General features: G+C 42.3%; 1 protein-coding gene across 13 annotated transcripts in view; it reads right to left on the reverse strand.

Moving 5' to 3' along the window:
* The window catches only part of RIMBP2 (RIMS binding protein 2), a 438584-nt gene that overhangs the window by 47565 nt on the left and 363911 nt on the right, over nucleotides 1–27108 (reverse strand). For 7 of the 13 annotated variants that reach the window (XM_029619911.1, XM_029619907.1, XM_029619906.1 and 4 more), the window contains 2 exons: nucleotides 8564–8732; nucleotides 7408–7473 (listed from right to left, as the gene is read on the reverse strand). In XM_029619911.1, the coding sequence (XP_029475771.1) occupies nucleotides 7408–7473; nucleotides 8564–8732 (235 nt within the window). The remainder of the gene's footprint in view (nucleotides 1–7407; nucleotides 7474–8563; nucleotides 8733–27108) is intronic. The other 6 variants (XM_029619910.1, XM_029619908.1, XM_029619915.1 and 3 more) reach the window with 1 other exon arrangement.

Genomic DNA, 27108 nt, shown 5'->3' on the forward strand with positions numbered 1-27108 from the left:
CTCAGTCGTCTCTTCTCCAAGCTGAAAAGTCCTAACTTCTTTAGTCTTTCCTCATAGGGGAGGTGTTCCATTCCCTTTATCATTTTGGTAGCCCTTCTCTGTACCTTCTCCATCGCAATTATATCTTTTTTGAGATGCGGCGACCAGAACCTTACACAGTATTCAAGGTGCGGTCCCACCATGGAGCGATACAGAGTTACCCTGACACCCTCTGTTCCATTCACCATTCCCCCGCCAACAATTCCCAACATTCTGTTTGCCCCTCCGACTGCCGCAGCACACCGAACCGACGACTTCAATGTGTCATCCACCATGACACCTAGATCTCCCCCCTGGGTTGTAGCACCTAACATGGAACCCAACACTGCACAACTACAGCATGGGCTACCCTTCCCTACATGCATCACCCTGCACCCATCCACACCAAATTTCATCTGCCATTTGGATGCCCAATTCTCCAGCCTCAGAAGGTCTTCCTGCAATTTATCACAATCTGCCTGTGATTCAACTACGCTGAACAACCTTGTGTCATCTGCAAATTTGATTATCTCACTCTTCGTATTTCTTTCCAGATCATTTATAAATATATTGAAAAGTAAGGGTCCCAATACAGATCCCTGAGGCACTCCACTGTCCACTCCTTTCCACTGAGAAAATTGTCCATTTAATCCTACTCTCTGTTTCCTGTCTTTTAGCCAGTTTGCAATCCACGAAAGGACATCGCCACCTATCCCATGACTTTTTACTTTTCCTAGAAGCCTCTCATGAGGAACTTTGTCAAATGCCTTCTGAAAATCCAATTATACTATATCTACCGGTTCACCTTTATCCACATGTTTATTAATTCCTTCAAAAAAGTGAAGCAGATTTGTGAGGCAAGACTTGCCCTGGGTAAAGCCATGCTGACTTTGTTCCATTAAACCATGTCTTTCTATATGTTCTGTGATTTTGATGTTTAGAACACTTTCCACTATTTTTCCTGGCACTGAAGTCAGGCTAACCGGTCTGTAGTTTCCCGGATCGGCCCTGGAGTCCTTTTTAAATATTGGGGTTACATTTGCTATCCTCCAGTCATCAGGTACAATGGATGATTTTAATGATAAGTTACAAATTTTTACTAATAGATCTGAAATTTCATTTTTTAGTTCCTTCAAAACTCTGGGGTGTATACCATCCGGTCCGGGTGATTTACTACTCTTCAGTTTGTCAATCAGGCCTACCACATCTTCTAGGTTCACCGTGATTTGATTCAGTCCATCTGAATAATTACCCATGAAAACCTTCTCCATTACGGGTACCTCCCCAACATCCTCTTCAGTAAACACCGAAGCAAAGAAATCATTTAATCTTTCCGCGATGGCCTTATCTTCTCTAAGTGCCCTTTTAACCCCTCGATCATCTAACGGTCCAACTGACTCCCTCACAGGCTTTCTGCTTCTGATATATTTAAAAAAGTTTTTACTGTGAGTTTTTGCCTCTACAGCCAACTTCTTTTCAAATTCTCTCTTAGCCTGTCTTTATCAATGTCTTACATTTAACTTGCCAATGTATATGCTTTATCCTATTTTCTTCTGTTGGATCCTTCTTCCAATTTTTGAATGAAGATCTTTTGGCTAAAATAGCTTCTTTCACCTCCCCTTTTAACCATGCCGGTAATCGTTTTGCCTTCTTTCCACCTTTCTTAATGTGTGGAATACATCTGGACTGTGCTTCTAGAATGGTATTTTTTAACAATGACCACGCCTCTTGGACATTTTTTACTTTTGTAGCTGCTCCTTTCAGTTTTTTTCTAACAATTTTTCTCATTTTATCAAAGTTTCCCTTTTGAAAGTTTAGCACGAGAGCCTTGGATTTGCACACTGTTCCTCTTCCAGTCATTAAATCAAATTTGATCATATTATGATCACTGTTGCCAAGATCCCACTTGACTGACTCCGCTGGCGAGGGCAGTTCTGTGGGACCAGCTCCAGTTCCTTCTAGGCTTGAACAGGACCTGGCTGCTTTTTCTTGGGTGGAATTTTTTTCAAGGCTTACAAGCCTTTCTTAAGGCGCAGTCCTCTGCTTCCCCCATGTCTGTCTAGTTGGATCCTCAGACAGTGGCTCCTCCCTCTTCCAGTCCTATGCTTAAGCGCCAGGGGTCGCTCAGCTCCCTGCAGGTGTTCCTGGCAGGAATCTAGATGGCACTGATGTTGATCCTGATTCCCCGGAAGATGAGGAGAATCCTCCAGGGCTAGAACCATATTATTTATTTATTTATTTAGAATTTTTATATACCGACATTCTCGATACAAATATCAAATCAGGTCTGTTTCCACTGAACAAAACCGTCGCGGTTAAGGCGTTACATTAAACAGAGTTTCTGAACATAAGAACGTAAATATTAAATAGACATCAGTAACTCGTCAAATAATGTTAAAAAATATAAAAAATAGCTAAAAATAAATAGTAAGATAAATTGAGAGATACAGGTAACAGTGAACAATGTTGATGGGCATAAACATGAGCAGAGCATGAGCTAATGAACTAATGCATCTACAAGGGAGTCTTTCATAACAAGTGGACTGTCCTTTAAACCATGGTGTGGTTCTTTCATAGTAATGAACTGCCAGGCCTAATTTCCCAGACCTTGACCTGGTTCAGATGCTATGTCAGAACCGAGGTAGAATCCCATTTTGGTTTCTTTACGTAAAGCCTCTTGTTTTTTCCCGGTAATGGATGCCATCCAGGAATTGATTGATCTGGAATGGGATGCCCCAGAGGCAAATTTTAAAGTGGGTCAGACATTGGAAGGCCTGTACCCCCTGGATCTGGCTGTGAGAGAGTGTTTGCATTTTCCCAAAATGGATGCTCTGGTATGTGCTGTCTAAGCGGCACATACCAGCGGCACAGACTATCCCCTTGGAGGGAGGAGCAGCCTTGAAGGATGTACATGATAGGAATGAAGCTATTCTTAAACAACCCTTTGGGGCAGTGGCAATGAATTTACAGATTGCCTCCTGTTGCGTCCTAGTGGTGAGATCTTGCCTGCTTCTCTCTCAGGAGGCTGATGAGTCTGGAGGGAATTCCAGAGCGGTTATGGAGCCTACTGCCGCCTTATTAGCAGAGGCAGGATGTGATTTGGTCCGGACCTCAGCCAGAGGAGTGGCTTCGGTGATAGTGGCCAGGCATCAACTCTGATTGTGAAATTGGTCAGCTGACACAGTTTCCAAAGCCAATCTTACCAAGATGCTCTTTAAAGGCTTGCTCTTGTTGGGGAACAAATTGGAGAAACTGGCCAGTAAGTGGTGTGAGCCTCCAGTGCCTCAGTTGCCAGAGGATAAGAAACAGTTATAGCGCCCCTTTGGTATGAGGGGTCATTTCCGGGGTTCCAGGTGTTTTCATCCCTACAGTCTTTTGGTAGGTCTCAGTCCTTTCGTCCCCAGCAGCTCAAGAGGAGCAGGCTCAGGTGGTAGACCTTCCCAAGCTTTCCAATGAAGGTTTGCCAACCCACCTTAGGGAACAGGAAATAGGGGGACGTCTCTCTCTTTTATCGGAGGTGGGTCGAGATCATGTTGGACCAGTGGTTACTGGAGGAGATACGCAAAGGGTATGTACTGAAATTTTGCAGTATTCCTCGGGATGTGTTCATGGTGTTCCCTTGCCACTCCCCGCAGAAGCAGGCAGTGGCCTCCACGCTTCATAGGCTCCTCAGACTCAGGGCTGTAGCTCCAAGGCCCATGTCTCAAAGTATGGGGCGATATTCCATTTATTTTGTTGTGCCCAAGAAGGAGGGCTCCTTTCGTCCCATCTTGGATCCCAAGAGGGTCAACCGTCTCTTGAAGGTGACTCATTTTCAAATGGAAATCTTACGCTATGTAATAATGGCAGTGCAAGTGGGATAATTTATGACCACCTTGGATCTGTCTGAGACTAACCTTCATATTTCCATCCGATTGGAACACCAACATTTTCTACACTTTGCGGTGTTGGGGCACCATTATCAGTTTTGGGTGCTGCCTTTTGGTCTAGCCACCACTCCCAGAACATTTTCCAAGATTATAGTGGTGGTGATGGCGGCCTTGCGAAAAGAAGGAATCCTGTTGCACCCCTATTTGGTTGACTGGCTGATTCAAGGTGATCTCCTTATTGCAGGAGCTCAGGTGGGTGGTGAACCTGACCAAGAGCAATCTTCAACCATCCCAATCATTGGAGTATCTCTGGGTCTGGTTCAACATGGGTTGTTTTTTTCTACCAGAAGTTCAGATCCAGAGATTGATGGCTCAAGTGCGTCAGTTGATGAATATCATATGCCCGACTGTGTTGTCTTACCTACAGGTACTTGGCTTGATGGCAGCTACCCTGGAAGTGGTGCAGTGGGCAAGGGGTGCATATGTGTCCTCTTCAGTACTCTCTATCCCATTGGAACCTGCAGTCTCAGGATTATGCAGTTCGCCTCCACTTGCCAATGGAAATCTGCTCCTGCCTCCAGTGGTGGTTGCAGGAGGATCATCTGAGAAAGGGAGTTCCCTTGTCCTCTCTGGCCTGGTTGGTACTCACGACATGTGCGTCTCCAAGGTTGGAAGGCTCACTGTCTGGAGTTAACGGCCCAGGGGCACTGGAATGCCAAAGAGTACCACTGGAACATCAATCACCTGGAGGCCCGGGCGGCATGGCTGGCATGCTTGCAGTTCAGCTACAGGCTGCAGAATCAAGTGGTTTGCGTGATGTTGGACAATGCTATGACTGTGGCCTATATCAATCGCCAGGGAGGAACCAAGAGCCAGCAAGTGTCGCAGGAAATAGATCAGCTAATAGAATGTGCAGGTGGTTATCTGCAGATGATCTCAGCCTCTCAAACTGCAGGAAAAAATAAAGTAAGAGCAGACTTTCTTTTCAGGGAGAATCTGGACCCAGGAGAGTGGGTGTTGTCAGCCAAGGCGTTTCAGCTAATTGTGGATCACTGGAGCCTTCCGTTCCTAGACCTGCTGGTGACTTCTCAAAATGCGAAGGTTCCTTGCTTCTACAGTCGCAGGAAAGAGCCGTGGTCCTGGGAATAGAGGCTCTTGTACAGGTCTGGCCAGAAGACAGATTGCTTTGCCTTTCTTCCATGGCCCTTGTTGGGCAGGATAATTCACAAGATCGAAGGCCACAGGGGGCAAATATTCCTGGTGATGCTGGACTTGCACAGGCATCCGTGGTATGCAGATTTGCAACGACTCCTAGTGGAGGCCCCCCCTTCATGTTCTGCCGCACATAGATCTGCTTCAGTAGGGACTGGTTCTTCAGGAGGATTTGACTCTATTCTCTTTCGGTTTGGCCCTTGAGAGGGCTTGCCTGTTAAAGCGTGGTTATTCCTCTGCAGTGATTGCCACTTCACTCTGCATTCGTAAGTTTTCCCCTTCCTTGGCTCATGTGCAGGTTTGGAGAGTTTTTGAGGCCTGATATGAGGAGCGTGGTGTTCTTCCTCATTCAGTTAAGATCCCTCTCATTCTGGATTTTATGCAGGATGGATTGTATAAAGGCTTGGCCCTTAATTCCTTGAAGGTGCAGGTTGTGGCTCTTGCCTGTTTCAGAGGCCTGGTGAATGGTGTTTCCTTGGTGTCTTAACCAGATGTGGCCCATTTTTTGAAGGGAGTGAAACACCTTAGGTCTCCCTCGAGGTTACTGGTTCTATTGTGGAGTCTTAATTTGATGCTAGACTTTTTGGCGGGCCCTACATTCCGATCACTGTGTAGCTTTTCCTTATGGTGGTTGACCTTGAAGATTGTGTTCCCAGTGGCTATATTTCTGCACATCTTGCCGAGAGCCGTTCCTTCGAGTGACTCCCAGGGCGTTACAGCTGCATACTGTTCCATCCTTCTTGCCCCAAGATAGTCTCGGACTTTTCATTTGAATCAGTCCATCTCCTTGCCATCCCTAGATAAGGTCAGGGATGCAGAGGCGTTTTGTCTTTTGCACTCCTTGGATGTTAAGCATCTTGCATGCGGTGTCTGGAAGTCTGAGTCTGGTTTGTCCTCCATGACTGGAGTAAGCAGGGTGCTCCGGCTTCGTGGGCTACCATAGCTCATTGGATTAAGGTGGTCACGGCCGCATATGTGGATGCTGGAAAGCCATTGCCTACTCATGTTAGAGATCATTCCACTAGGGCTCAGGCAGTGTCATGGGTTGAGGTTCGTCTGTTGTCTCCCATCGATATCTGCCAAGCTGCAACGTGGTCCTCCTTACACACTTTTTCCAGGTTTTATCATCTGGATGTGCAGGCCCGGGAGGATGCAGTCTTTGCACATGCGGTGTTGACCGGACCGTGGCCAGCCTCCCACCCTGTTGGGGAGTAGCTTTGGTACATCCCACTGGTCCTGAGTCCATCTGTCTACACACTAGGAAATGGAGAAATTACTTATCTGGTAATTTTGTTTTCCTTAGTTTAGACAGATGGACTCAGCTGCCCACCCTCAGCTGCCGCATGAGTGTGTCAACAGTCCTCCTGTGGGGCTCTGGGTCCCAAGGGATTACTGGTAAATGTTCATCCAGTCCCTAGCTTGGGGTACCCAGGATCTTATGTGAGTTCAGTGTTTATAGTTGGTTGAATACAGTTCTGGTTACCTGTTTTTAATCAAGTTTTTTTGCTAGTCTGTCCACAGTTGCTTTTGAAGAGAATACTAGCAGGCTGGGGTCACTGCAGGGTTATATATACTGTGACGTCAGCTTGCTCCGTCTCCATCTGCTGGCAGGGGAGCATAAACCCACTGGTCCTGAGTCCATCTGTCTACACTAAGAAAAACGAAATTATCAGGTAAGTAATTTCTCCATTTGTGAGACATTGTATAATTCATAATATGATATCCAAGTGTCCTAATTGCATAGTATTTAAAAAAAAAAAAATAAAAAGTTTGGAATGAGCCAGGAGGTTCTAATGTAACTGGACATGCTGATGTAATCTGTCAACCAACAGATACAACCAAGTCATTTTATAACTTGGTAATATCTAAAGAGATTTATGTTGGGGTTGCACAGAATTTATTCATTTAGGTGGGAAAATGACCTGACATTTCCTTTCTCAACTTCACTATTTTTCATTGCTTAGAATTTTGGAAGATTATGCATTGGAACTCAAGATAAACTACTTTCATTTACATGTTAACATCAACTATAGCTAACATGCATGAAAAACCAACTATGCATTGTCCCAAAATTTTGTCCAAATGAATGTCGATTGAAATGAAAACTTTCCAAGGTTTATTGTAGATGTGTAATTTTTAAAACATGATAGAAGCAACATTTAAGTGATCATGGTGCAACAGTAATGCAGGAAAAAAAAAGCATGCTTGTTAGTTTTACTTGCAAGAAATATTAAAGTAGTTCTTGGACAGCTCAAAGCATGGCAGCTACGTAACAGCTTGAATCAAGTTAGTGTTGCATAGCACAGACCTCTCTTAGACTTTCTGGACCTGCGGTGCACTGAGTGTACGCTGTCTTTGAAACGATCACAGTTGACTTCAGGAAAGGAAGGCATACAAATAAAAGAAGAGGAAAAGGTATGAAGCTATTCAAAATCTATATTCTTAAGAATTTCAGGTGGACAAAAGATGGTGCAAATTTAATATAAAGTTTTTCTTTAGTATCAAAAGTAATAAAAAAACATTTTGTGCTCCACATCTATAGTATTTGAAGAGGGTGAAATGCAGAGAGTTTGACAGAATGCATTTGGAATGCCTGCCTAAGGTTTTTCCCTCTATACTGGAAGTACAAAATACTTTAGTACTTCAAATAATTTGGTACATTTTGATAAAATAGAAAATAGGGCTGATATAAATTTGTTTTTTTAAAATACAATGCAAGTTGGTTGTAACATTTCAAAAAAAACTTGAGGGGGAGGGAAGCTAGAAAATTGTACTGCTATTTTAAGCAGGGATGAACAAACTATTTTGACTCGCTTCAAATTTAGTTTTAGATCTGCAAATAAGAGTTGAATTTACTCAGATAATTATTTAGCTTGACCCAGTTTAAAAAGTTACATATTTTTTATTCAGATTTATGCAAATGTTTGAATAGAGATGTGGATCTGCAAATAGTCATATCGAGTTTGTTCTAGTTGTACTGTTATTATTCAAATTTGTTTGCTCATCACTGATTAAGATAATATAAAATGAAGGGTAACAATGGGAATTTTCAAAATCATATTTCAAGATACTTGAATTCTTTGCATTGAAAGCCATAACCCTTGGCCATTGTTCCTTTAGGCTATGGTACTAGGGATGATGAATAAACAAGCAGGGAATAAGTATAGAGCATGCCAGCACTGTATAATTCCAAGCAAGGAGATCTTTTTCTGTGTCTAGAAAGTTTTGTAGAGGTCAACCGGTCTAGAAATTAAATCTTCAGGAACAAATTGGCATTAAGAATTTGAAGAAATGTGAATTTGATTTTCATTTCATATAAATTACATCTCAAAACGACATTTAATTTATGCATGAATATCACAGACCGGTTGAACAGATGGATGCATTTCTGCTTTAAATGAGCTATTGCGGGTAGCGCTAAGGTAGCAATCCAAACTTTTCATGCATTATGTAACTGCCTTTACCTATTTTTTCTACAGGTGTATTCAGAGGAAGAAATCCTTGTTTTAGAAGCTGGTCCATCATTTCTTCATCATCTGCCTGGATTTCAGAGACCATGTTGCATGGAATAAGCCCTCTCCTTGCACATGTCGCACCTCTGTAAAATCCATCTGTGTCTTTATCACCATAGACCTAATCAGTTCCAAGATCAAAAGATTATTAATCATTCAATGGTGCTTTAATATAAATGATTAAAGGTGATCAGAAACAATTCTACCAAATTTAATGGAAAGTAATTAAATGCAGACGTGATCAAAAATATGTTGCAGGACAACTATAACAAAGTAGTGGTAGCTAGATTGGTCTGAGTAACTTGTTTGCGTCTTGGGGTCATTGCTTTCTCTTAATTTCATTCCTAGGTCTCATTTTCTGTCCTATGCTGGTTTCTTGTATTAGAAGTAATGCCTATTGTGGGCACAGTCCTGAATATGAGAAGTCTCCACTCCTATGTTCACAGCTGTTTTGTACTCATGTATATATCTTTACCTGTGCAGGGTCTGCATGCGTTTATCCAGTTTACTTTGTATATTTGATGCCTTTGTCAAAATTTCTGGAGGATTATCTTTCATTAATATTGATGCTTTCTCTGGCAGTGATTTGTCATAATTTTTGAAAATATGCTTCATTATCTTTAGCAGAAGGGGAATTAAAGGGAGATTTGTTACGAGGAGAAGTTGCCTCTGCTTTATGGGCAGCATTAAAGGTGAATGTTCTTCACGACAGTATCTCTTTTACATTAAATTTGCTTTCAAATTGTAAAGTTGCTCTTCTCTGCGAAACCATTATATATACCCATACACGCTTATACATACACACACACCCTACTAAACAAAACTTCAAATTGAAATTAGAATGTTTCTTTGTAAATATTTCATAAAGCAACTCTGACATGGAGAGGTGGAAAAGTGGTCCTTTAGATGGTAATTTTCAAAGAGGGTGAAGATGTTCCACAAATTTTCAAAGTGAATGTATGTATACTATTTTGAAAATTATTGGAAAGTGCACAAGTTACCCCTGTTCCTAGTATAGTATAACTTATAGGTGTGGATATACATACATTTTAAAATGGAAAGTATTCATGTAACTCCCAATTCTGCCCCCATAATGCCTTTTTTTGCATATATACAAATATGCACAAACACTTTGCATGCAAGACAGCAAATTTTCTAAGTAACCATTTACATCCATAAAAATGTTTGCATGTAAATGGCTTTGAAAACTGGGCCAAAAAAGTCTCAGTAGCTATCAAATCCTTATATTGTGTGCATATACACGGTGTCCATGTTGCTATATTTTTGGCACCAATGTTGAAGATTTACAGCACATCCTATCCAATAAAAGAATGTCAAAGGGGGATCATAGCTTTGAGGGATATTTAGTGTTGCATTCTGAGCCAGATATTTCAATCTTTTCATACTTAGGGTATGCTTGTATCTATTTGATTTTAATTCCCATAGCTTTCTCTGTGCTGTGTATTTTTGAGTGCAAGAAACAAGTAAATTACTCTTGGCAAGTCTGGCTGAGTACCTTTATGAGGTGACTTCCTATAACATCTATTTTAAACTTCAGCAAAGCAACAACTGCTTTTGAAGTATGAAAGGGGCATAGATGCTGTCGTATGAGTCTGGCTAGAAGACAAGTTGCTTTATGCCTTTCCTCCGTGGCCTTTGTTGGGCAGGATAGTTTGCAGGATTAAAGGCCACAGGGAGCTGGTACTCCTTTTGGCACCAGATTGGCCCAGATGACTGTAGTATGCAGATCTGTGAAGAGTCTTGGTGGGGAGAAACCCCTCCCCCTTCATCTTTTTGCTGCACAAGAATCTGCTGCAGCAGGGACCTGTGCTTCATGAAGATCTGACTCTGTTTTGTCTTATGATTTCGCCCTTGAGAGGGCTCGCTTGTTGAAGCGCGGATATTCTTCTGCCATGATTGCTACTTTGTTCTGCGGTTGGACATTCTCCACGTCTTTGGCCTATGTGCCGGGTTTGGAGATTGTTTGAGGCATAGTGGGAGGATCAAGGTGTTCTTCCTTGTCCGATTAAGGTCGTGCTCATTCTGGAATTTTTGCAGGATGGATTAAATAAAGGATTAGCCCTTAATTTTTTGAAGGTACAGGTTGCAACTCTTGCCTGTTTCAGAGGCCCAGTGAATGGCGATTCCTTATCTCATCCTAATGTGGCCCTTTTTTTTTTTTTTTTTGAAGGGAGTGAAGCATCTTAGGCCTCCCTGAGGTTACCGGTTCCATTGGGGAGTCTTGGTGGCCTTATGTTCTGACTGCTGTGTAGCTTTTCCTTGCGGTTGACCTTGAAGACAGTGTTGCTAATGGCTATATGTTTTGTGTGAGCAAACGTAGGAAAATAGATACCATAGAATGTCTTTTTCAATATCTTTATTGGCTGGAGACATATGAAAATAATAAAATTGCCCACTCAGGCAGAGTTTCGCCACATCGGCCTGAGGCGGGCGATTTTATTATTTTCATACGTCTCCAGCCAATAAAGATATTGAAAAAGACATTCTATGGTATCTATTTTCCTATGTTTGCTCACGGCTTTTCTAGATCGCCTACCTTGTTGCTATATGTTTTGTGTGTCATATTTCCGAGCTGCAGACCTTGTCAGGCCAGGAGCCTTTCCTTTGGGTGACTCCAGGGACATTACAGCTGCGTACTGTTCCATCCTTCTTGCTAAGGTGATCTCAGACTTTCATTTAAATCAGTCAATTTCCTTGCCGTCCCTGGATAAGGTCAGGGATGTGGAGGAGTATCACCACCTGTGTCCCTTGGATGGCAAGAGACTTGTTATGCAGTATCTGAAGTTTCTGAACCTTTCCAAAAGACTGATCACCTGTTTGCTTCCATCCATCATAAAGGACAGAGCAAGCCAGCTTTATGGGCTATTGTAGATTGCTGGATTAAGGAGGTAGTCATGACCGTGTATGTGGATGCTGGATTAAGGAGGTAGTCATAACCATGTATGTGGATGCTGGATTAAGGAGGTAGTCATGACCGTGTATGTGGATGCTGAGAAGCTGTTGCCTACTCAGATTAAAGGTTCATTCCACTAGGGCTCAGGCAGAGTCATGGATGGAGGTTAGATTGTCTCCTGTCAACATTTGCTGAGCTGCGACATGGTCTTCCTTACATACTTTTTCCAGGTTTTATCATCTGAAAGGGCAGGGCTGGAAGGATGCAGCCTTTGCATGTGTGGTGTTGACTGGACCGTGGCCAGCCTCCCACCCTGTTGGGGAGTAGCTTTGGTACATCCCACTGGTCCCGAGTCCATCTGTCTACACACTAGGAAAGGTACTACTTACCTGATAATTTTTTTTCCTTAGTGTAGACACAAGGACTCAGCTTCTTGCCCTTGGCTGCCACATGTGTGTGCCAATAGTCCTCCTGTGGGGCTATGTGTTCCAGGAAATTAAGGGTAAGGTTCATCCAGGCGCTAGATTGGGGTACATATGTTCCTTGCTTGAGTTCAGTGTTTTTTTGGTTGAGTATGGTACTGGTTGACTGTTTTTAATCAAGTTTTTGTTAGTCTGTCCACCGTTGCTTTTGAGGATAATAGGACTATGGGGCACTTCATGAAGTTAGCAAGTAGCACATTTAAAACTAATTGGAGAAATTCTTTTTCACTCAACACACAATTAAGCTCTGAATTTGTTGCCTGAGGATGTGGTTAGTGTAGTTGGGTTTAAAAAAGGTTTGGATAAGTTCTTGGAGTAGTTCATTAACTGCTATTAATCAAGTTGACTTAGGGAATGGCTTCTGCTATTACTGGCAGCAGTAGCATGGGATCTTTTTAGTGTTTAGGTAATTGCAGCCTGGTTTGGCCACGGTTGGAAACAGGATGCTGAGCTTGATGGACCCTTGGTCTGACCCAGATTGGCAATTTATTATGTTCTTATAAGAGAACAGTGGCAGGGTGAGGTCACTGCAGGAGTATAGATACTGTGGGGCGGATTTTAAAAGGCCTGCGCGCGCCAGCGCACCTATTTTGCATAGGCCGCCGGCGTGCGTAAGTCCCGGGGCTTTCGAAAAGGGGCGGGAGGGGGCGTGTCCAGGGGCATTCCTGAAACAATGTGGTGTTTCGGGGGCGGGCCCGGGGGCATGGTCGAGGCCTCTGGACCAGCCCCCGGGACCGGAGGACGGAGAGGGGCTGCTGGCCGGCACGTGCAAAGTTACGCCTGCTTAACTTTGCTGACAAAGTTAGGGGGGGGGGGGGGTTAGGGAGGGGAAGGTGGGGGGGAGGGCGAAGGAAAGTTCCCTCTGAGGCCGCTCCAAAATCGGGCTGGAGCGCACTGGGCTCGGAGCACGCAGGTTGCACAAATGTGCACCCCCTTGCACGCGCCGACCCCAGATTTTATAAGATACACGCGGCTACGCGCGTATCTTATAAAATCCAGCGTACTTTTGTTCCGCCTGGTGCGTGAACAAAAGTACGCGATCGCGTATTTTTTTAAAGATCTACCCCTGTGCTTGGACTTGCTCTGTCTCCATGTGGTGGGAGGGGAGCATAACCCACTGGTCCTGAGTCTACACTAACAAAAATGAAATTATCAGGTAAATAGTAATTTCTCCATGGCAGATAAAGACTAAATGGTCCATTTAATATGCCCAGTAAAAGGCTCATGGTAGTATCTGCCACTTTATGCAGGTTATCCCATACCTTCTGTTAACAGTAGTAACTGCAACTCAGGACCAGTTACTCCTCCATGCTCCCCTTTTTTCATTTCCAAAATCTAGTATTGAGTGATCCACACTATGTCATGCCCTTTAAGTCATTTACAGATTTTGTCCTTACCACCACCTCTGGGAGGGTGTTACAGGTATCCACTAACATCAAGATGCAACACGGAATAGCACGGGACTATTCCCTGTGACCAGTATTGTGTTGTCTGGCACTGAATCTACTGCAAATGGTTATGGCGTTAGCCTTAATGCTAGAGCCACTAATGATGCAAAGATCACATTCGGGCCGATACAGTACAGTGCGCTCCGACTGAGCGCACTGTTAACCTGCCATTGGATGCGCGTTTTCCCTTACCCAGTAAGGGGCCAAAAACGCACGTCCAACCCACCGAACCTAATAGGGCCCTCAACATGCAAATGCATGTTGATGGCCCTATTAGGTATTCCTGTGCGATTCAGAAAACAAAATGTGCAGCCAAGTCTCAGATTTTGCTTTCAGAAATTAGCGCCTACCCAAAGGTAGGCGCTAATTTCTTCGGGCAGCGGGAAAGTGCACAGAAAAGCAGTAAAAACTGCTTTTCTGGGCACCCTCTGACTTAATATCATGGCGCTATTAAGTTGGAGGTCCTGAAGGGTAAAAAAAAGTAAAAAAAAAATAAAATTTGAAGTCTGCCTGCAGCTGTCAGGTCGAAAACCAGACACTCAATTTTGCCGGCGTCCAGTTTCAGAGTCCTGTCAGTGGGCTCGAGAACCAACGCCAGCAAAATTGAGCGTTGCCTGTCGCACCCCGCTGACAGCCGCCACTCTGGGCCAAAAGGAGGCGCTAGGGATGTGTTAGTGTCCCTAGCGCCTCCTTTTGCCCCTTTCTACCAGCGAGCCTCCTTTAAATACTGAATCGCATGCACAGGCGAGTGACCTGTGCGCGCACCGGGAGAGCATTCGCCCGCTCTCCCACGGACTTTACTGAATCGGCCCGATTGTTTGCAAAGCGATAGGATGTTAAGCTTTGCAATTCCAATGATTGTCATTAAGTGGAATAACTTAGCACTGGGGGTAATTTTCAAAAGGAGTTACATGCGTAAATGTAGCTACTATTGTAGCAATTTTCAAAAGCCATTTACTCAAGTAAAGTGCACTTATGTGAGTAAATCCTATAGACAAGTCAATGGCATATATTGTAGCAATTTTCAAAAACCCACTTACTCAAGTAAAGTGAATTTACTCCAGTAAACCTGGTTTTTACTCGAGTAAATGCTTTTTAAAATCAGGCCGATAGTGAACAGCTCCGATGATAAATAAGTGCAGTACGTTGACCACCTTTTCAGAAAAAAAGAAGCAAAACTGCAATCCATTGTTTTGACTGAAGCCTAACAAAACTTGAGCAGTTAGGGGTTATAAATTATCTAGGAGTAGATAATGTAACAATCCAGGGTAAGTTAAGAGAAAAATTCAGTAAAGAATACTACAGGAGCCTGCAACTGTAAAAAGTGCTTTTAAAATAAGATACATGTGGAGAGACCGGTACCTGCAGTCCCCTGATTCAGCCCGGAACACAGCTGAGAGGCCCACGTGAATGTGAGGGGAGGAGCCGGAGCGCATTGAAAATCGGCGCGGTAGAGCTGATACAGACGAGAGACCGGTACCTGCAGTCCCCTGATTCAGCCCGGAACACAGCTGAGAGGCCCACATGAACGTGAGGGGAGGAGCCGGAGCGCATTGAAATCGGCGCGGTAGCGGCGCTCCACCGCCGTGTCACCAAAGCCGGCTTAGTCCGGAGCAGGCCGAGCAGGAGGAGAAGGTCCGTCCTCAACAGCTGAGCCTTTTGGACTTGGACAGCACCGGTAAATCTCTATTTTCAATTATTTGCTTTGTTACTTGGTTATAATGCCTGCTAAACGGAAAGGGAATGTAAGGGTGTTTCCCTCTGAGCCCTTACCTCCCCTATTGCAACTGGAAATAGATAGATTTATGCAACAATTAGATTTGAAGGGCCCCAGTGAATCCGTGGTAGCCTTCTGGTAGAAGAACAGGAGGCTCCCCAGGAGGAGGTTTCCCTTAGCCCTGTTGTGCGCCCTCCACCTATCCAACCTCTCGCCAATGGAGTAGCAGCAGTGGAACCTACCGTAGTGGTTGGTCAACCGTTAGCATTAGAGGGAGCTACTGGTGTAGCGGATTTGGCATTTGAGAGTTTAGATAAAATAGCAGAAGTGCCTGCTAAGAGCCATCAGGATTTCTCTCATTTGGAACATCTTGTGGATGTAAGGCCTAAAACACCTAAACCTGAAATGGTCACTCTGGCATCAATATGGGACTTGGTCAGTGGATTGAACGAGACTGTCAACAGATTGGAGAGTAAGATAGATACTGTATCCTCAAGGTTAACACAGCAGTTTGTAGAAGTACAACAACAAGTTAATGAGATTGATACTAGAATGGATTCAATGGAAGGGAATATTAGATCTATACAAGCTGTTAACGTAGCATTAATTTAAAGATCAGGCTTTGTCATCCAGGAGACTGGAACTTATTGAAAATAATGCTAGACAATTAAATTTAAGAGTAATTAATTTTCCTAGAATAGCTGGAGAAATCCCATATATTTCTTTTAAAAGATTCCTAACTGAAGTTCTGGGTTTTACTGAAAGTAATATGATATCGATAAATTCCTGTTTCTTTATAAGAAAGAGAACTTCTGGATTAGCAGTTTCAGTTCCAGCTAACTTAACTAGCTTTTTGGAAAATTCAGAGGTTCAAGTTTTGGAGAGAGAAACATTAATTGTTTCTTTAGTAACTACAACTGATATTAGCATATTAATGAAAACTTACTTTCAGAAATTCCCTATAACATATTTGGGACAAAATGTAAAAATATTCCCTGATTTATCAGTAATTACACGTCAAAAAAGGAAAAAATTTCTTGAATTGAGACAAAAAGTGCTGTCATTAGGATTTTCCTTTACTTTAAAATACCCATGCTGCTGTGTATTAAAAAGAGGAACAGAATCTTTTGTTTTTACCTAGGTGGAACATCTAAATCATTTTGTTGAATCTCGTGTCCCAGTAACCTCGTCACCAGTTGAGCCTTGATACACAGGGAATGAAAGTGAACTAATTGTATGGTAGCTGGTTATCAAAATGTTTTGTTTCTGTTTTGAGATTTCTTCTATGAAGCCAAAAAGTGCTCTGATTTATTTATCTGAAATAACAATTGATTAATAATAAGTTTTGTTCCAACCATCGAGGAATATTTGGGTTAAATTAAATAGAGATGTTATTCTAGTGTTGGAATCTATAACTATAGCTAAGCATTGAATAATGTACAAGACATTGATATACATATGTAATATGAAAAGTATGTATAAATAAATAAATAAATAAAAATAAGATACATGTTATTAATCACCATCTGTGCCTATTTTGGAATTGTAGACTGGGCCAATTAAAGACCTCAAAACATGAATGTAAGAAGAAGAGAATACCCTGCCCACCAAGAAATTTATAAGAATCTGTGTAGGCCAAGATTGTACATTGCAAGAGCTGAAGCTAGGTTAGGCTTTATCAGATTATAGTACAGACCTTCAAGCATACCTATTAGCATTAACAGATCCAAATGCTCAAAAAGGGATAAAGTATGAAAGTGAACAAGTAAAATCTAATTGCTGCCCTTATGTTTGGGAAATTGTTTCAATAAGTAGAAAGAATGAGTGAGACTCTACCAACCCATGAGCGGCAACAAGAGACTCAGGCCAGCAAAAAAAAAAAAAAGTTAGCAAAAACAAAACTACGGTGGGAGATTGTGTAACTGCTGCAACCCTAAGTTAATCAAACTCTAACACAAGAATGGCTAAAGTGCTGTGAATTTAAACTTAAAATGATAATTGCAGCATAAGACAGACTTCCACCACAATGGTTCACAGCACGAATAGGAAAAACTAGATGCAGCTTCTATCAAATAGAAGTGGAAATGTTTACACCTCTTGTTGCAAGGTCTGATGTACTGATGTCAGAAGGCCTGTAGATGGAAAGAACAAATAAGCTGATGCAGCTCAGCCAGGGGAAAAGAATGAATGAAGACATTGTGATGATCTGGGACACTGGTCTAGCTGTGCTAATAATGTCAGCACCCCATGACCATTCTGTAAATATATGGAAAGAGAAGATCCTTAACTACAACAATGATGCAATCAGACCAAGAAAATGGAGCAGAAAGATACAAAATAGCTCCAGTTCTACTTGGTGCCATTGGTCTGATTAAAAAAAAACTTCTAGAGGTACCTTGACATGTTGCTAATCTGTACTACATCTTATGAATGCTAGTAGGCTGCATACTCTGTCATAGGTGCACAAAATAAACCCTTTTCCAGACATCCCTGGAAGGTTGTTTTGTGCTTGTAATTTCAATATTACAAGAACTACTTTGTTAATAAAATACAAATGTATCCATAAGAGAAACATTTTAACAAAAAAAATTCAAAATTTAAATATACAAATGAAGGAAAATTCCCGTACCAATAATTCCCAATGGAATTAACTGAAAAATGGAAAAAAAAAATTGAAAATTAAACCAGAGCTGCACTAATCAAACTATTTTAGGTAAAGTACAAATTCGATACTAAGCAATCCTAAAAGACCCTTTTAGAAAATTGAATGTAGTTAATCTAATGCTGAGAGCTGATGACTATGGCTTCAGTCTTAACCTTTTTAAAATACCCCAAGGTAATCTGGTTCCAAGAACTTATAGTTAATTCCCTGATAATGAATTAAAAATGAAGAAGAGGATTGGAATATAAAGAACTTTTATTAAGTTCTGCCCGAGTCGGGCCGAGTTTCACTCTTCAGGGAGCTGCCTCGGGGGCTACTGCGTGAAAGAAATTCAAGTAGAAGGATTCCAGTCGGTGAAGAAACGGGTAATGCATACAGTATATTCTTGTCAAACTCCACGGCGCGCAGCAGCTTCCAGCGCGCCGTGGAGTATAGTAGTCACTATCATAGTCTCTCGCAATACTAGCGTGGCTTCCAGCAATAAGTACACTTTTCATATTAAGTTCACAATGTGCGAAAAGATTCAACACTCGATACCTTATATTTAAAAGTATGTGCGCTTGTGGAGGTGTCAGCAAATGTGTTTGACAAGAATATACCGTATGCATTACCCGTTTCTTCACCGACTGGAATCCTTCTACTTGAATTTCTTTCACGCAGTAGCCCCCGAGGCAGCTCCCTGAAGAGTGAAACTCGGCCCGACTCGGGCAGAACTTAATAAAAGTTCTTTATATTCCAATCCTCTTCTTCATTTTTATCACTGCATAGCTATCTTGGATCAGCTTCTGCTTTGTTTTTTGGTACCATCCCTGATAATGAATTAGACAGCTATAGGACAATCAACACATACATTTTCCAGTAAGTCATAGGCATGTGCATTAGTTTTATTTATATGCATAAAGCAAGACTTTATATTGCACACAACAGATAGTATGCATATACTATTAATAACAAGTTATGTGCCCCCTAGCTGTTTTTATACAAGTTTTATAAAGTCCATGAGTTACATGCATAAACATGGAAATGAATGCACATACTTAAGTGAAAGCACTTTAGGCCACGAAGGGGTAGATTTTATAAACTTGTGCGCACATGGACACAAATTTTATAACATCCGCCCTTGGCCTTCCCCTGTTCTCAGCCCCTCCCCCAAAATGGTTTTACCTGCTCCAGCCTAGGGGCAGGCACAGGTTGCGCACGCTGGCACCCAGCACACGATCCTCTGACACAGTTGCAAATGGCCATGGTCCTGGGGCTTTATGTGCATCGCCGGGCCTTTCTAAAATAGACCGGGCACACAGAACCCCACCTGTGCATGTAAGTCCAATGGATTTGCGTACATAGGCGTTTTAAAATCCGGCCCTAAACTTTTACCTCCTAAGCTGTCACCCAGCAACATCAGGGAATACCTGTATCCTAAGCCTTAAAAACAAAAAAAAGTCTTTCTAAAAAAAAAAAAATCTCACACTACCCCTTTATCAGAGTCAAATACATTTATAATGAACATAGTAGCTTGAGAAACCATTTTGTGTAATGTTTCTAATATTTTGGAGTAAGATTTACCCTATCTAATGCGAGATCCCCCCCTGCAACCATTTCTTGCTCTTGGAAAGTAAATGCTTTAACACCTCCTGCCGAAAAGGAGAGAATGTCTCCCCATCAAAGCTGCTACTGTCATCTACTACTGGCTTAACAATGAATTCCATCCATGAGGGATACTGCGCCAGGTGCTGCAGACATGACCCCAACCTTACTACAGTGTTGTTCCTCCAGAGGGGGCGATACTGGCACAAGCTTCGAACTTCCCCATCTAGAGGAGGACAGACAGGAGCCTATACTAACTGCCCAGGTAACAACCGCAGTATTCATGGCCGTTAAAGCTGGGAGGGAGAATGCAGGGAAATTTGATTTTAAAAAGGCAGGGAGAAATCCTAAGTAATAAAAGTCTCTCAATTGCACAAATTTGAGAGTTTCAGCAGGAACCTCTTCATTGGATAATTAAAATTTGTAACAATATAACTTTCCTTCCACCTTCTACCCCCCACGTCCTCTAGATGGCACATGAATCCCAGTGAATTAAAATGGAATTTCCTTAAGTTTTGTAGCAGTAGCGTTTGTAAACGTGCAGCTATGTCAATGAACTGGAAAGCAGATCTCTAATATTGAATTTTAGAGGAGTGACCACTGCCTGTATAACCTAATGAATTGACTTATAGGAAGATAAGACTTAGGAAACATTTTCCAAAACAATAGATTTGGGACATAAAATGTGTGTCATATTGGAGAGCAAAAGTCGATTCACTAAAAGGTAGATTTTTTTTTTAAATATGCGCACATGGATGTGCTGATTTTATAATATGCGCACACATGTTATAAAATACTTTTCCCTATACCCCTACCTAACCTTCCTACCTTTTCCCATCTTTCTGCCCCGATCCCTATCCTAGCTATAAGAATTTTTTTGGTTTTTTTTACGTTACTCCTGCGAAGCAGCAGCAAACTCAGTGCGTGCTGCCCTGGGTCAGTGGCTAATGGCCCTGTTCTGGCCCACCCCCTCCCCGACCACACCCCTGGCCCACCCTTTTTGCAGGGCCCGGCCCTTCTGCACGTAATGAGGGATACGCATGTGGCTGGGCCTGTTCTAAAATGCGCACAGCATGCACAAGGCCTAGCCATGTGCGTAACCCCCGGTCTAGAATGGGTAGATGTGAATCGGTTATTTACTCTTTCGGATAGTAGAAAGACTAGAGGGCACTCCATGAAGTTAGCATGGGGCACATTTAAAACTAATCGGAGAAAGTTCTTTTTTACTCAACACACAATTAAACTCTGGAATTTGTTGCCAGAGGATGTGGTTAGTGCAGTTAGTGTAGCTGTGTTTAAAAAAGGATTGGAGAAGTTCTTGGAGAAGTCCATTACCTGCTATTAAGTTCACTTAGAGAATAGCCACTGCCATTAGCAATGGTAACATGGAATAGACTTAGTTTTTGGGTACTTGCCAGGTTCTTATGGCCTGGATTGGCCTCTGTTGGAAACAGGATGCTAGGCTTGATGGACCCTTGGTCTGACCCAGTATGGCATGTTCTTATGTTCTTATGCGTGCAGCCCTTTTAAAATTGGGCCTTAATATTTGTGTGAGGTAAACAGCATTTACTGTGCAGCAAAAATTAAAATGAGGTGGGGAACTTGCAACTTCAATGTGTCCTGCAAAAGTGACGTAAATAAATTGTGCGCCCTGGGTATGGGCTTCAGAGTGACAGGGTTAGAAAGTGGTTGAGTGGGTGGTAACAGAAGGTAATGGTAAATGGAGTTCGCTCTGAGCTGAAGGCCTTGGATTGGTTCTTTTCAACATTTTTGTGAACAACATTAGGGAAAGATTGTCAGGAAAGGCTTGTCTTTTTGCCGAAGATAACAAAATCTGCAACAGGGTAGACAGAGATCTAGCAAAGCTCAAGGAATGGTCTAGCATCTCTCCATTAAGATTTCATGCTTAAAACCAAAAGGGTCAGATTTTAAAAGGTACGCGCGTGGCGTACATTTGTGCGCGCTTCCCGGTGCACACAAATGTACGCCTGATTTTATAACATGTGCGCGCAGTCACGTGCATGCTATAAAATTGGGTCAGCGTGCGCAAGGGGGTGCACCAAGCCCTCTGAGAGACCAGCTGGCTTTCCTTGTTCCCTCCCCCACCTTCCCCTCTCTTCCTCTACCTGTCCCTTCCACCAGCCCGGAAAAAAACAACCCGTACCTTTATCTCACAAGTTACGCCTGCAGGCTGACTGCAGGCACACAATCCCCCGGCCGAGTGGCCTTGGAAAGGCCTCTGGCCCCACCCCCAGACCGCCCATTTTTTTCAAGCCCGGTGCACATAACCCTTTGAAAATCTGCCCCAAAATGTTTTTTTGGCAGCCTAAATGCATAATGCTGCAAAGGGAGAAGTACAGTATTTGGGATGAAATTCTAAGCACGAAAGAAGAGCAGGAGCTAGAAGTGATTTGTATCTAATGATCTTAAGATAACCAAACAAATGCATATAGTGTCAGCAAAAGCCAGGCTGATGCTTGGCTGCACAGGGAGAGAAATGGTCACCAGAAAAAGAAAGGCAATAGTACTCGTCTGTAGATCACTGGTGAGACCTCATTTGGAATACCGTGTACAATGGTGGAGTCCGCACCTTCAAAATGATATAAACTAGTTGGATTTAGTCTAGAGGGTGGCTACTAACTACTAACTAAAATCTTCATTCTAATGCATATGGGGAGACTTAAATATCTAAACATGTATATCCTCGAAGAAAGAGAGAGAGGGGAGATATGACAGAGACATATAAATTCCTCCAAGGTTTCTATGCACAGGAGGCAAGCTTTCAGCACAAAGGAGGTTCTAGAAAGAGAGGGATTATGGGATGAGAGTGAAAGGTGATAGAGGCTGGAATAATCTTAGAAAATATTTTTTTTACAGCGATGGTAAGGGAGGAATGAAACAGCCTCCCACTGAAAGATATGGAGACAAAAAATAGTATCTGATTTCAAGAAAGCATGGGATAAATGTGATAGGAATTGTAAAACTAAATTAGTTGGGTAGATGGGCAGCCTGGATAGGCCATACAGTCTTTTTCTGCCATCTTGTTTCTATGTAATCCCAGTTCCTAAATCTACACAATGCAGAAATGGTAAAGCAGTGGTTCTTGGGCTATACCTACCTAGTCAGGTTTTCAGGATATCTAAAATAAATATTCATGAGAGAGATTTTCATGCACCGCCTCCATTGGATGCAGATCTATTTCATGCATATTTATTGTGGATATTCTGAAGACTGCTTAGGTGTGTCTAGAAGAGTGGGTTGAGAATAGCCATGCTAGAGAGGTGTGTTGCATGCAAATGCTTGTAAAGCAGTTCAGAATGCCAACAGCAGAGCAAGGTTTGTGTTCAATTTTGCAAACTTTTATTCCTGGAAAGTTAACTACAATGGTTTCCAAATCTAACCAGGAAGACAGTTGTCAGCATATCCACCATGAATATGCATGAAAATTTCTCATGCGTATTCATTCTGGATATCCTGAAAATGTGGCTGGCTGGGGGTCCCCCAGGACGGGTTTGGAAACCTTAGCACTGTCTCTAAAGCTGTTTCCCCTAGGAGCAAGAAAATGTTAACATTCATGCCAATGATCCTAAGGTGCCAGTTAAGAGGACACAACGTGTTGTTGGAAAGTAAATACTTTAATATCTCCTGCTCAAAAGTAGGAGTCTCCCCATCAAAGCTGCCACTGCCTATTAATAAAAAGACCCCCCCCCTCCCCCTGAAACATTCCTTGGTGATCTGTGACAATTAGTCAGTCTCTCTCCCTATTCTGTTGTGTAAATGTTTAAAAAGCCCATGCCTATTAAGCCCTGTCCTTGTAAAGTTCCACTATGGGGGTCATCTCCCTGCTTACCTCAGTGTTGAGGGGGCAGGAGGAATCGCCAGGCCTGCCCTGCTGGTGCCATCTTGGAAAATAGCACCAGCAGACCCATGGATCTTTTTTCAACTCCACCCATGAGCTTGGCAAAGGAGCTGTGGGGCAGAGGAATTCTTTACAAACGTGGAGATGAAGATTAGACTGCCTAAATGAATCAGACTGGATGAGATTCAGGCAGTCATTCAGAATATAAAGCAATAAGAATGGCCATGCATAGTCAGACAAATGATCTATTTAACCCAGTATCCTGGCTCCAACAGTGGCTCCAGCATTATTAATATGCAAAAGATAAACCAGCTAAGTACTCTCTGTAGATAAATAATTTTGGAGAACACCCCCCACATCTGTTTGTCCTCATTATCTAGGCCCCATGTCCAAATGGGATACCTAATAAAATAAATTGTACAGTATAGTAAATTTCTTAAGGAAATACAAGCTTTCGCTAGAAACTTGCTTGTCATATCTATAAAGACAAAGCATGTCAGGTGTGCAGCATATCTTCCTTATCTCTACTTAAGAACATGCCATAGTGGGTCAGACCAAGGGTCCATCAAGCCCAGCATCCTGTTTCCAACAGTGGCCAATCCAGGCCATAAGAACCTGGCAAGTACCCCAAAACTAAGTCTATTTCATGTTACCAATCCTTTTTTAAACCCAGCTACACTAACTGCACTAACCACATCCTCTGGCAACAAATTCCAGAGTTTAATTGTGCGTTGAGTGAAGAAGAACTTTCTCCGATTAGTTTTAAATGTGCCACATGCTAACTTCATGGAGTGCCTCCTAGTCTTTCTATTATCTCAATGACTAAATAACCGATTCACATCTACCCGTTCTAGACCTCTCATGATTTTAAATACCTCTATCATATCCCCCCTCAGCCTTCTCTTCTCCAAGCTGAAAAGTCCTAACCTCTAGTCTTTCCTCATAGGGGAGCTGTTCCATTCCCCTTATCATTTTGGTTGCCGTTCTGTGTACCTTCTCCGTCGCAACTTTATCTTTTTTGAGATGCGGCGACCAGAATTGTACACAGTATTCAAGGTGGGGTCTCACCATGGCGCGATACAGAGGCATTATGACATTTTCTGTTTTATTCATCATTCCCTTCCTAATAATTCCCAACATTCTGTTTGCGTTTTTGACTGCCGCAGCACACTGAACCGACGATTTCAATGCGTTATCCACTATGACGCCTAGATCTTTCATGGGTGGTAGCAGCTAATATGGAACCTAACATTGTGTAACTATAGCATGGGTTATTTTTCCCTATATGCATCTCTTTGCACTTATCCACATTAAATTTCATCTGCCATTTGGATGCCCAATTTTCCAGTCTCACATGGTCTTCCTGCAATTTATCACAATCTGCTTGTGATGTAACTACACTGAACAATTTTGTATCATCTGCAGATTTGATTACCTCACTCGTCTTATTTCTTTCCAGATCATTTATAAATATATTGAAAAGTAAGGGTCCCAATACAGATCCCTGAGGCACTCCACTGCCCACTCCCTTCCACTGAGAAAATTGTCCATTTAATCCTACTCTCTGTTTCCTGTCTTTTAGCCAGTTTGTAATCCACGTTTGTAGCCAGTTTGTAATCCACGAAAGGACATCGCCACCTATACCATGACTTTTTACTTTTCCTAGAAGCCTCTCATGAGGAACTTTATCAAACGCCTTCTGAAAATCCAAGTACACTACATCTACCGGTTCACCTTTATCCACATGTTTATTAACTTCTTCAAAAAAGTGAAGCAGATTTGTGAAGCAAGACTTGCCTTGGGTAAAGCCATGCTGACTTTGTTCCATTAAACCATGTCTTTCTATATGTTCTGTGATTCTGATGCTTAGAACACTTTCCACTATTTTCCCTAGCACTGAAGACAGGCTAACTGGTCTGTAGTTTCCCGGATCGCCCCTGGAGCCCTTTTTAAATAGTGGGGTTACATTAGCTATCCTCCAGTCTTTAGGTACAATGGATGATTTTAAAGATAGGTTACAAATTTTTACTAATAGGTCTGAAATTTCATTTTTTTTAGTTCCTTCAGAACCCTGGGGTGTATACCACTTAGTCCAGGTGATTTACTACTCTTCAGTTTATCAATCAGGCCTACCGTGATTTGGTCCAGTCCATCTGAATCATTACCCATGAAAACCTTCTCTGGAATGGGTATCTCCCCAACATACTCTTTAGTAAACACCGAAGCAAAGAAATCATTTAATCTTTCTGCAATGGCCTTATCTTCTCTAAGTGCCCCTTTAACCCCTCGATCATCTAACGGTCCAACTGACTCACTCACAGGCTTTCTGCTTCGGATATATTTTTTAAAGTTTTTACTGTGAGTTTTTGCCTCTACAGCCAACTTCTTTTCAAATTCTCTCTTAGCCTGTCTTATCTCAATGTCTTACATTTAACTTGCCAACGCTTATGCATTATCCTATTTTCTTCTGTTGGATCCTTCTTCCAATTTTTGAATGAAGATCTTTTGGCTAAAATAGCTTCTTTCATCTCCCCTTTTAACCATGCCGGTAATCATTTTGCCTTCTTTCCACCTTTTTTAATGTGTGGAATACATCTGGACTGTGCTTCTAGGATGGTATTTTTTTTAAACAATGACCACGTCCTCCTGCACACTTTTTACCTTTGTAGCTGCTCCTTTCAGTTTTTTTTCTTACAATTTTTCTCATTTTATCAAAGTTTCCCTTTTGAAAGTTTAGAATGAGAGCCGTGGATTTGTTTACTGTCCCCCTTCCAGTCATTAATTCAAATTTTATCATATTATGATCACTATTGCCAAGCGGCCCCACCACCTTTACCTCTCTCACCAAATCCTGTGCTCCACTGAGAATTAGATCTAAAATTGCTCCCTCTTGTCTATTCCTGAACCAATTGCTCCATAAAAATGTCATTTATTCCATCCAGGAACTTTATATCTCTAGGATGTACCGAAGATACATTTACCCAGTAAGTATTGGGGTAATTGAAGTCTTCCAAGACAGAAGCAAACCTTGCACATAAGCAAGTATCAGCAAAAACCGGTGCAAGAACACACTTAGGCAATCCACCTTCAAATATAAATAGTCTTTAATAGAAAGTCTTTCATTCAATGTAATCGGCAACTCCACATAAACTTGCAAACATGATTTAGATTGGTCCCCCGACACGGGTCCGTGTTTCGCTTTGTCGCTGCATCGGGAGGGGCCACAGATATAAATATCAATCTACAACAAAAAGAGTAACAACTGGTGGATCGCTAGAAATATAGAGGCTACATGGCTTATAACATGCATTAAGACAGTACATACCTTTCAAACCAATCCGGGAGCGCAAAGCGCCCCCAGTGGAAAACGCTTTTAAAGAGCAGAATTTGGCGCCAAACCTCCATGACATCGTGAGACTGCCTAGCCAATCAGGACGAAGAATACATTAACTGAATAAATGCCATTCTATTTCCCTATTCAGACCCTTAGGGGTAATTGTGTCTAAAGTAAAAATCCACCTCTGTTCTCGTCTTCCAAGCATCCCAGGATAGTCTCCCCCTCTCGGATGTCGGGGGACCACCTCCAGGACCAAGAAAGAGAGATCAGAGATGGCATGATTATTTTGTGCCCAGTGGCTAACCAGAGGTTCATCTATTCTGGACAAACGGATATTCGAACAATGTTCAATAATTCTGGTTTTCACCATGCGGGTCGTTTTGCCCACATATACCAGAGGGCAAGGGCATTGGACAGCATATATGACCCCTCTAGAGGTACAATCAGACTGTGCACGTAATGGGAAAACTTGACCAGAAATAGGGTGAATATAT

The sequence above is a fragment of the Rhinatrema bivittatum genome, chromosome 11 (assembly GCF_901001135.1).
Source record: "Rhinatrema bivittatum chromosome 11, aRhiBiv1.1, whole genome shotgun sequence".
NCBI classification, from domain to species: Eukaryota; Metazoa; Chordata; class Amphibia; order Gymnophiona; family Rhinatrematidae; genus Rhinatrema; species Rhinatrema bivittatum.